Below are 11,302 nucleotides of genomic sequence, written 5' to 3'. Positions count from 1 at the left end.
TCATTACTAGGGACAGATTTAGAACAGCGCCTGGCACGGGATAGGTGCTGTGTGTCTGGGTTGAGACTAGAGCTGCTGTCTTGCCTTCTGTCGTTTTGTCTTTTTTCTTTTTTTTAAGCTTATTTTTGAGAGGTGGGGGAGGGGCAGAGAGAGGGAGAGAGAGTCCCCAAGCACACGGGGCTGGATCTCATAAACCACGCAGGACTCCATCTTACAAGCCATGGGGATCATGACCTGAGCTGAAATCAAGAGTCAGGTGCTTAACCAACTGAGCCCCTCAGGCGCCCCCTTTACTCTTTTTTTTTTTTTTCAATGTTTATTTATTTTTTTGGGGACAGAGAGAGACAGAGCATGAACGGGGGAGGGGCAGAGAGAGAGGGAGACACAGAATCAGAAGCAGGCTCCAGGCTCCGAGCCATCAGCCCAGAGCCCGACGTGGGCCTCGAACTGACAGACCATGAGATCGCGACCTGAGCTGAAGTCGGACGCTTAACCGACTGCGCCACCCAGGCGCCCTTCTTTTTTTTTTTTTTTTTTTAATGAAAGTGTGGTTTTGGTTCATTTGTGAACATAGATGACATATTGGTTTTTTCCTTTAATTGCTTTAGAATTTGAGGTTTTTGGAGCCTTGATAGGAGTTGGCCTTGGTAGGATGTCTGGACCGCTGATAGATTTTTGTAGTTTTGTGCCTTGGGACCACATGTCCCAGCCAGGGGTTGGCCCCAGGGCACAGCCCACCTGTACTTCCTTTACTGCCGCCCCCCCCCCCCCACCTGTTCCCCAGGCTTCCCTCAAAGACAACACCCTAAGACCCCCCTCTGAGGAGACTGGAAGTAAAATGAAACTGGAAAGGGCTTTATATTAGGTGCCAGGGTTGTGGATGTGCTTGGTTTCCAGTTCCCGAAAGGTTTTTGTTCTGAAAGTTAGAGTCATCAAAAGTGACCATCTTCCCAGACTTGAAAGAGACCCTCATTTAGAATATTCTTCCCATTTCAGATGGTCTTCCCTAAGGTGGTTCAGAACATCTGTTTGGTCCCCTATGATGACATTGGGTTTGCGGCCTCTCCCTTGTGTTTTGAAGGCGCCCGCCCCTCCCAGGTTCCGGTGACTCTTCTGAGGACCCCTGGGGGCACTCGGCTCCTCTCAGAGGCCTCGCCCTGCAGACTCGCGGCCTCTGGTGGCTCTGCGTGAGGTCCAACTTGCTGTTCCGTTTTTTATGCAGTGCAGTGCAAAGGGTCCTCGCGATAATCACGTAGGTGGCGTTGTTCTCGGCCTGCGCGTCTTCCGGGCCCTGGTCTGCATGCGCCCGTCCCGGCCTTTGGTCCTCAGAGCGACTCTGGGGTAGATGCTGCATTTCTTCCTGGACCGACGAGCGTCCTGAAGCTCCGAGGAGTGAAGTGATTTGTCCGGGGTCATACAGCCAGAGGCAGGGCCAGGCTTCTGTGGTCTACCTCAGACCACAGTGGGGATCTTAACCACGATCCCGTGCTGCCTTTGATGATAATCTGTCCGATTCCACTCAGAATAACAGCGAGGGTCCTAATTCCAGAGCGTGTCGGGACAGATAAGATCAAGGCAACGTGCTGCTGGGTTTCCCAAAGAAGAACGGAACGTGTGTATTCATAGATTGCAAGTATTAGCTCAGTTGTGAACTCACATTTCCCTGTATTTACTTTTTTAAAGTTGTAAGAGAGGTGCCCTTGGGGCAGAAACTAAGCCATCTCCGGTGTCCCGGCACCCGCTTACCTGGGCAGCAGACTGTGCTTGTAATCACCAGAAGGTCTGTGCAATGCCACGTGAGAGCGTTATAATTTCTGTTTCGGTGGAAAAGCGTCACTGAGAGGTTGAAAAAGGTTTGCTTAAATGGATCTGTCACCTGCCATTTACCCCGCGAACGCACGTGGAGCGCCTGCCTTGCTCGGCACCGCGGGGCCCCGGAGCCCTGAACGCGAGCAAGGGCGAGCCATCTGGCAGAGGGCTGGGTGACAGCAGTGAAGGGCGAGCCCCTTCTGCCGAGGCGGGTCAGCGCCAGGGTGGGCTGGAACCAAGGACGTCACAGCCTCTGCGGGACGTGGAACCCCCCCTCCCCCCTCCCCCCCCCCGGGTCGCTTCCCAGAGCGTGTGCTGCCTGGTGGCCCAAGCACTGCCAGGTTGTTCAGAGCACGGGCTCCGTGACTCTCCAGGCTGCAGACCTCGGCGCACCCTTCTCTGCCAGCCATCCGCCGGGCGAGACGGCATGTGGGGACCCCAGGGGCGGCTCCACACGGAAGCAGTGGCAGCAGGCTGTGGGCTGGTAGGCCAGGAGAGCCTGGAGGTGGAGGACGGGAGGCCGGTGAGCCCCTGACACTCTGGTCCTGAGGACGATGGAGGCTGAGCCCAGAGGAAGAACGAGGAGTGAGTGTCCTGGCAGAGGGCACAGCTTTCCCGAAAGTTCCTGAGGCCAGTGGGCGGAGGAGGGCCGGGAGATAGGCCGCAGGGCCTTGGGCATGCCTTTGGAATTCAGGTCTTACCTTGAGGTTTGGGAAAGATCATCTGCCCCTCCCCCACGTGAAGGTGGGGCAGGAGGACAGTGGGGGCCGTGGCCGTACTGGCCTGAGAGGTAGGCAGGGCTGGGGGACAGGGCTGGCGCTGGGTGTGGGTGGTGTGGGGCTGAGAGCAGAGCACCCAGGCTTTAGCCCGGTAGGGGATGGTGGCCGGGCCCTGGGCTCTGGGACTGGGTGGTGGGGAGCACGGTGCACACGCCTCTCTGCTCCCCGACATTGGAATCACGTGGAGAAGGGATGTGTTTGGGAAGCCTTGTCCAGGCCCCTTTCTGAGGGCTGCTTGGGCAGCTGAGCATCCCGGGGGGAGACGGAGTGGAGGGGACCCAGGAGGAAGGGCGCTGCAGGCAGGCAACCCGGGAGCCAGCAGAGGTTTGCAGAGAGGGCATGATTTGTAGGGCAGTTTGGGGGGGGGGGTGTGGAGGAGGGGTGCTGACGCCTGAGCCCAGGCTCATCTTGGAAACGGAAACAGACCTGGTCTGGGAGCTTATGAGGAAGGCAGAGGGGTCCGCACTTCCGCAGCTGTGGGGGGTGGGGGGGGCGGGGGGGTCTTCTATGCACACTGAGGTCTGCAGGCCCTGGGGCAGTGGGCTGCCAGCCCAGCCCACCCCCCAGGTTCTGATTCTGCGGGCAGGTACCCTTCCCACAGCTCATGGGGAGGAGCTGGGCCACATCTGAGCGGAGGAGGAGGAAGGTGAGGCAGGTTTAAATCCCATAGCAGGAGCTGGGGAGAGGCGGAGAAGGGGCGAGGCCGTGTCGGGAGTGCAGCTCATTCCCTGTGGTGTTTGCTTTACTACCTGTGCCGAGGGATTACCTGGTTTTCTTGTTTGTGTGGTCTCGGGAAATGTCTTAGGAAGACTTCGGCCTTCTAAATTGGAAAAGGCGGATGAGAGATCAGTCTAAACCGCGTGGCCACATAGTGACGTTGTCACGAACAGTAGGGGTCCCTCCCGCGGCGTGTTTCTGGGCGGAACCACAACCTGACCTGGTGGCGGACGTCCCCTCCACACGGTCACCGCCGTGAGGTCCGTCACCGCAGGTGCGCCTCCAGCCCGGGAGCCTTCTCGTCTGATCTCAGCATCGAGGCCGATAGCCAGACCGCCAGACTGATAGCCGCTCTGGCCCTCGTCCGTGGCCGCTTCAAAGCTGACCTGTGTTTTGCTTGTTTCCTCAAGACAAACTCGGATGCAGCCGCCACAGTTACCGCGGTGCCTGTGCGCCCCTGCGGCCCGGAAGCCCCGCATCCCACTGTGCTGCCCCGGTCCCCCAAGGTCCTTGCCCCGTGACGGCCACGCCGCTCCGGAGGGTAGACTTGAAGCGTGCGTGTAGCGTCTGGGGAAGCTCCTTCGGGAGCCATCGTAATAGCCACTCAGGGGCGATGGTGACGGCAGTGGCCGCAGACCGACTGGGGGCTGGCTGTGTGCCGTGCCAGGCTGCGTTTCGAACATTTACAAGCGTGATTTCACTAACACTCAGCAGCTTTACGAGGCGGGTGCCGTTCCGCGCCTGTCGAGCCTGGCCCGGCCCCCGCCCTGCCGCACGAGTTGGAGAGTTCCCGGACTCCCTGGCCCGGGCGCTTTACGGCCAGCCCAGCAGATAGGACACTTGACCCGTTTTTCTCATGTTAAGAACAGTATGTGCTTATTGGAGGAAACGTGGAGAAACCCGCTGATCAGGGTTCCCTGCCTCGGTGTTTGGCGGGAACCTGGGTGATCTTTGGGGGGAGGGTGGCTGTGGCAGTGGGGCCGCTCCCCGAGAGCCCACGGGCCGGGTCCTCAGAGCTAGCTGCCCAGGTGGAGGAGGGAGAGCAGGGGCGTCCTCAATGGCGGGGGGCACCCTCTGTGTCTCTTTGCTTTGGCAACTCCGGGAGCTGACGCGGAAGTGCTCGTGCTCCTTGTGGGTCCGGAGTGAGCGGAAGCCGCGCCCCCTGTAGGTGTGCACCTCTGGGAGCGAGCCCTTCGGGGTTAAAAGCAGCCTTAGGCTCTGCCCATGGGAATGTGCTGGGGGGGGGGTGCTGCGTCCCGGGAGAGGCCTGCCACGCCCTGAAACAGTGGCGACCCCCCCCCCCCCCCACTCCCGGCACGTTGCAGGGAGCGCTGCAGTGTGAGCGCGTGTCCCGCCGCTGGCTCCCCATTCGCTCAGCACCTGTGTTGAGTATCTAGAATGTTCCAGGCTCCGTTCTAGATGCTGAGGGTATGTGCGGAGGGATTAAAGGGGGGTGTGGGGCAGACGGAAAGAAAGGAGTGGCGGGTTACAAGTAAGCGTAAGGAGAGAGAGCAGAAACGAGGTCGGGGCTCCGGTCGGCGGCAGTCATTTGGAGCGACATCCAGGGAGAGCCGACGGAAAGATGACAGCCAGCCAGCAGGGCCCCGAGGAACGGCGGAGCCCGGCCACGTCTGGGGGAGCATTCCAGGCTCTTGTGGAGTGAGCAGGGCCTCATGGGGCTGGACAGGGTGTGCCGGGTGGGGGCAGGAGCTGAAGTCAGAGGCCCGAGGGACCTGTGCGAGGTGGGGGTGGTTGGGAGGAGGGGGGTGGGGGGTGTGATGTGATCTTGCACCTCTCAGCAGGCCACGCTGGCCACCGTGTTAGGCGACGCCAGGCCGCCCGTGGGGGAGCCTGCGGCATGGAGATTCGGGTACGGGGTGGGCTGGGCCCCCACGTGGGAGCCACGGGGGGAAGGACTGCATTTCAGGTACATTTGCAGGCAGAGTCCCAGACTGCCCAGTGGCTTGGCTGTGGGCGTTCCTGAGTGTGACCGGTAAGGGGGCAGGACTCCAGTTGAGAGGGAAGGGTGGCCCCTTGTGGCCGCGTGGAGTGGGTGGCCATTCCGTCGGGTCGTCAGAGCTGAGCCCTCCTGGGGGTGCGCTGGGGAAGGAAGCAGGTGGGCTTTCGGGAAAGCCTGCGTTTTAAGCACAGCGTTCGTTTGAGAGCTCGAGGAGGACTTCTCGCATCGTGGTCCTCCCCTTTCCTGCGGGTGGAGAACTCGGGGTTCAGGACATCCGTGAGAAGTGGGCCTTGTTAGGTGCTCCAGCACCTGGGAAGCGGTGCGGGCCTCCCTCCTTCTGTGGGTCCATCCCACCCCCTCCTCGCTGCCTGCTGATGGCTGGACCTACACGACGGTCCTCCCGTGGTGGAAGCAAGTGGGGCCAGGCATTGGGCCAGGCGGGTAAGCAGGGATGGGAGAGACGAGGGTCAGAGAGGTGGGAGCGTGGCCGTGTAGGGGAGCGTCACCTCCCTGCCTGCAGCTGTCCTTGCTGTGGGTCCCGTACAGTGACCCAGTGACCTTGTAGTGTCGGGCAGCTGGCCCGGAACGACAGCCATGCCAAGAGGAAGAGGGGTGGGCTCATACTTTCCCGCTCTGAGTGGGTCCCAGGCCGAGAGGGTGTCTGTAGAAGCAAATGAGCCCTGGTCCTTTTTCCACGGTTCCCTCAGAAAATTAAGGTAAAACATCTGGGGTGATCAGGGCTTAGACGCAGCTCAGACCTATGGGCGGGGGTACCAGGCTCCTTCCTGTGGCCAGAAGGCCTGTAGCTTAGTGCCACCAGCCTGCCCCTGCCTCCCTGTTTTGGGGCGGGGCTGGGTCTGTGCCCCTCCTGCTCAGGCTTGGGGCCGCTCCTGACCCTGAGCCCCCCACGCCAGGGATAGACACAGCTGGACGTTAGTTAGGGTGGTAAGGACAGGTTTTGCCCCGTGACTGATACCGGGAGAAGTGGCAGGTGACAGAGCCCTGGGGACGAAGAAGGGGGCGGGAGGGTGAGCAGAACTCAGTATTGTGGAGGAGGCGAAGAATCCCCAAGGGTCGTGAGTGTCACAGGCCGCTATGGCGAGCTGCGTCTGCTGGCTGGTGGTGACTGAAGTCCGGGATCTGTCCTCCCACAGAGACTGGAGGTGGGGCCCGTCCTTCCTGACGATGCCGTTTGAGAGGAGTGGCCTTCAGGTGGTTGCGAGTCACTTCTGGGTTGTAGGAGATAAACACCCGAATGCTGCTCCTTTCAGGAATCGCTCTAAGGGAGGGCAGATGGAGCCTGCCGTCAGGTTTGGCATTTTGGGGGGCTGTGGTCCTCCCAGAAACGAGGCCTCCAGCTGCCGGAGACCATGCCGGTGCAGGGGCGCAGCCCAGGCTTTCTGCGTCCTGGCCCGCTCGGTGCCCACCGAGACCGGGTGTGCTCAGCCCCCCGCCGCGCCCGGATAGCAGGTGCGCTGCAGAGAAGGGGCTGTGTGTGTGTGTTCAGTCGTTTTTTCTTTAGTTGAGGTAAAATTCACCATTGAAATCGTATCGAAAGAGCACAATTCCGTGGCCTAAATTTAGTGCATTTACAGTGCCATGCAAGCAGCACCCTTATCCATTTCCGGAACATTCCCATCCCTGCAAGTGGGAACCCCACCAGTCACCCCCAAGTGCCCCTCGCCAGCCCCGGGAAACCGCTGTCTGCTGCTGCCGTTCCATGGCCGGGAAAGGGTTGATGGGCAGGAGCCTCGTGTCTTTCTGGACTCGCGCCCGAGGCCCCCGTCCCCCTGACTGATTCCCTGTGCCTCTGTCTTTGCAGCTCCCGCCTACAGGTCCATCCTGAGCATTAGTGACGAGGCAGCCAGGGTGCAGGCCCTGAACGAGCACCTCAGCACGCGTAGCTATGTCCAGGGGTACTCACTGTCCCAGGCAGACGTGGACGTGTTCAGGCAGCTCTCGGCCCCTCCCGCCGACACGCGCCTCTTCCACGTGGCTCGGTGGTTCAGGCACATGGAAGCGATCCTGGGTGGCGCCTGCGGCAGAGGCGAGCCCTGTGGGCGCCAAGCAAGTGAGTAGCAGAGTCCCCAGCCGTGAGAACGCCTTCCGTCGGGGGCCGCCCGCGAGGTCGGGGGCCCCAGAGATGTGTGGCGCAGGTTGGCCGCAGGGCTGGCTCCCGGCACCTCACGCAAGCCCGCGGCCTGGCGGGCGCCCCGGCGCCCCGAGTGGGGGTTAGGACGCGCTGCGCTGAGGAGGCGGCCCTGGCCAACCGGGACCCCCGCGGTCGCCGTGGCGGCCCGTGGTCACGGCGCGGAGCCGCCACGAGAGCGAGCTCCCTGGACCGGAGGTGGGGCGGTGGGGGGGCTCAGGCTGCAGCCTGGCCTCTAAAGCCAGCTCCTTGCTCGGCTCACGTTTGACGTGCTGCTGCTGCTTTATTCTTTGCGTGCCTTGCGGGCTGTGTGTGTCCAGCGGATTCGGAACGGCCGAATCCTGAAACGACACCAGTTGGCATGGGGCCATTTGAAGAGCAGAAAAAAGTCGTATCTCAGCCTTGAGCTAAAGTCCGCCACCTGGCTTTGGCTCCAGCCTATGAGCGCCGGTGCATCTGTGACCGTGTGATGCTGGTTGTTTAGGGATACTTCTGGAAAGTCTTAGGGGCTCGGGCCCTGCGTGGTTTCTCTTCTGCGATGAACCCCAGGGTGCTCTGCCCCAATAATCACCCGATGCCCTCGAGCCGCTTGGCCACCACCCCCGTGGCTTGAGGCACTCCTGCTGCTTTGTGGGAGGGATGGGCCGCATGCTGTCCCTGGTGGCCCTGCTAGGCCGGGCAGCCTCCCGGGGGCTTTTCCAGGTCTTCAGGTGAAGCATTTGGAGCGTCGCCCTGTCCTGGTCTGCGCTGGGTCCCCTGCGGCAGGGGGCGGCGGTGGGGGCGTCGTCCGTCCTAGAGAATGGGGTCATTCTCTAGGGGTGATGTGGGGTCCTCGACAACCCTGCAGCAAACGCCCCGTCCCCAGCACAGGGTGGGTGCTTCGCGTGTACCTCGTCTCCTCCCTGTGCGTCTGGCACGGTGCCCCGGGTGAGGTCAGTGGCGTCCGCTGTGTCCCCTCCGATTCTCAGGTGTCGGGTTGTCCCCTGGGTCCCAGCTCCCAAGACACAGCGTGCCAGAGTGGCGGTCAGGCAGGGTCCGGGGCCCCCAGCCTTGGCAGTGGCCTGGCTCGCGCTCCATCGAGGACCTTGTTGAAAGAAAGGTGCGGACGCGTGTCACCACGGACATCGTGACGTAAAGATGGGCGCCTGCCCCTGCAAACAGCTTTCAATCCGCACAGAGGAAGGCGGCTCGAGACAGAGTGTCACCCTGAGCATTGACGAGGCTGCTCTAGGCCGGCTCAGGGGTGGTGGGGACAGGCACCCTGGATGGCACCCATAGAATTTCCTGCCTCTGCCCCTTCCGAGTTCCGTCGTGTGAGCACGGCTGGTCCCAGAACCCTTGGAGGCCGCGTCCTCTCCCACGTCCCTTGGGGGGGGGGGGGGGAATGTAGCTGAGCACTGCGGCCCCCCTTGTTGCCACCAGAATTGAGCACTGCTCCATCCCTGAGGGCTCTGGAGCCCTGTCCTGGGCGTGTGGTTCCTCTCCAGTCCTCGATCCCCGGCCCCCGTCCACATTCCCTCCAAGTCCGTTCTGCCAGCGACCGTGACCTGGCTTGTCACTCCTCCTGCCACTAGCCCCATTCTGTCCCAGGGACTCTCACGGGCCGTCCGTGTCCCTCCCCGGGGCTGTGGGCCTCAACACCCCGAGTACCCTCGCAGGCACGGAGGCTGGGCACGGGCGGCCTGACCTCTGTTCCTTCTACCTCCTCCTGGCCCCGTCAGCCTCCTCTCCTGGGCTCCGGCACAGGGGGACCGCTCCACTCGGGGCCTCACCTGCTGTGTCCCCGAGTCTGGAGGGCTCCGCACCCAGCGTGGGACCTTGCCCCTCCTCCCAGGTCCCCCGGGCAGGACCCTCAGGGTGGGCTGGGCGCTGAGGAAGGCCCCATGGCTTTGGGGGCATCACAGTGCAGCTCGGCACCCATCCGCCCGCCCCTGTGCCCCGGGGAAGGGGAATGAGCACAGTGCGGGGGGCCTGGCCGGCCCTGCTGGGGTGCTCTGGAGACCTCCCTTGAGCCTTCTTCAGTGCGTCTCGTAGCGGAGTGTGGTTCTGTCGGGTCCGAGTTTGTCCGCACAGCAGCCCCGCGCCCAGGACGGGGCCTGGAGGGGACCGGGTGTGTGTTGGATGGACGAGTGCGTGTTCGTTCGGACGGAAGCCAAATGAGAAGTTAATGCCCAGGGAGGCCCCTGCTGTGGCCGAGAGCTGTGTGAAGCACAGGGAGACACGGCTTGGCGTGGTCAGGTTGTGGAGCGCCGTGGAGGTGGGCCACTGGTGCTAAGCGGGCCGGGTTGATGCAGGGGGAATGCTGGTGGAGAATTCTCCATATTAAATCAAGGGCCCTTGTGTGACGTCTTCCAATTTTCCCCTTATGCAAGTTCCCATTTGTAAAATGCCGGATTTCCTTGACCCCGCCACCCCGTGTGACAGAAGTGGCCCTTCAGGTCGTGGCCAGTCTCCGTGGACTCCACCTTCGGCTGTGTCCTCAGATGGTTCGTGGTCTCGGAAGTGCCTCCGGTGCTGCGAACCCCGAGGCCTCCTGCTTAGCAGTGTGAGCACTGCTGGGTCCCTGGGTCACATCGGTGTGTGTGACAGCTCTGGCCGGTGTCCCCAGTTACCCCGGATGGCAGTGTTGACTCTGTTTCAGGAGCTAGGGGGTCCGAGTGAGGGGGGAGATTAATGGCATCATACGCAGCAGGCTGAGTGTCCTTGAGTCACGGACTGAGAGTTTCCTTCAAGGGTGTTTGCTGCATTTAAAATGAACCTGTGAGACACGTACCTGACCTTAACATAAGCCTCGCTGTTTCATTAAGGGTGTGGGCCTCCCCACGCACGAGAATGCGTGGCCACCTCAGTTTGCTGGCAGTTACCCAGAACAAGGAACTCCCGTGGGGCCATGTCTCCTTCCTCCCGGCTGCCTGCTTCCCTCCCCCCCCCCCCCCCCCCGCACGCGTGCACTCACACAGGCAGCCGCCTTCTTCCTCCTCTCTCCTCTGCCCGTCGGTTAAGTCAGCCTCCGTGTAGCCGATGCGACACGTTGGGCAAATGGCCGTGCCCAGGACTGACTTCTCCATGGGGCCCATCCTGTGCACCGTGGGCGAGGCACCAGGCTGGCCCTGTGGGCGAGGGCCGGGGCGCACAGCTGGCTCGTAGTGCAGGGTGCCAGGTGCCCGCGACAGGGCCGCACCCCTTCGGGCTCTCAGGGCGCAGGCTGCGTAAGTGCTGCCTCTTGTCCGGCCGGAAGCCCGGGCCTGGGACACGTGGAGCAGTGGGGGCAGCCCCCGAGACCGTGCTGAGGAGGGGACGGGTCGTGGAGGGCAGCGAGGGGACAGAGCCGCCCCGCGCTGCTTCCAGAGCCGGTCAGGCACCAGTGAGGAGCTCCCAGCCGCACGAGTTTGCTTCAGGGTCGAGTCAGGAGACACCTTGCCTGTGGTGGGGAGTGGGCCCCAGAATTGAGGGGGAGCCGGCCACTCGTTTGCCCCCGTCTGACAGAGACGGGGCTGGGGCTGGAGGCCGTCCTCTCTGAGTTTCTGCCCCGGCCGGTCCTGTGCTGCCCCAGGACGTGGCCCGTGTCCCTCAAACCCGGGGGGAGGGCAGGGTACCCCCAGTTACATGCTGCATTAGAGCCCAGCAGCGCGGGGCCCGAGCCCCCTCCTGACCCGCGAGCGGTGGCCACCGCTGCCGTGCACGTTTGTGAACGGGGGGGGCACGGGTGTGAGGCCCGGCGGGCGCTGGCGGGTGTGAGCACGCCTCGGGGGCCTCCCCAGGCCGTGTTTCCGCTCGTAGCGCAGAATGTGAGCCACGTGGAGAAGGGGCCACGTTGGACTCGGGTGATGCCGGCAGATCCGCTCGTTCGGCCCCTCTGGCGGTTCATCGAGAGCAACATGGTGTTTG

At 62.5% G+C, this 11,302-nt stretch overlaps 1 protein-coding gene across 2 annotated transcripts in view; it reads left to right on the top strand.

Moving 5' to 3' along the window:
- The window catches only part of CARS1 (cysteinyl-tRNA synthetase 1), a 44,848-nt gene that overhangs the window by 1,310 nt on the left and 32,236 nt on the right, over positions 1–11,302 (top strand). Inside the window, exon 2 of one of the 2 annotated variants that reach the window (XM_027045884.2) lies at positions 7,088–7,336. The exons of the other annotated variant lie outside the window; for it this stretch is intronic. Within the exon in view, the coding sequence (XP_026901685.1) occupies positions 7,088–7,336 (249 nt within the window). The remainder of the gene's footprint in view (positions 1–7,087; positions 7,337–11,302) is intronic. 2 annotated transcript variants of the gene reach the window in all.

The sequence above is a fragment of the Acinonyx jubatus genome, chromosome D1 (genome assembly GCF_027475565.1).
Source record: "Acinonyx jubatus isolate Ajub_Pintada_27869175 chromosome D1, VMU_Ajub_asm_v1.0, whole genome shotgun sequence".
In the NCBI taxonomy this organism is placed as follows: domain Eukaryota; kingdom Metazoa; phylum Chordata; class Mammalia; order Carnivora; family Felidae; genus Acinonyx; species Acinonyx jubatus.
This window is presented reverse-complemented; position numbering and strand designations above follow the sequence as displayed.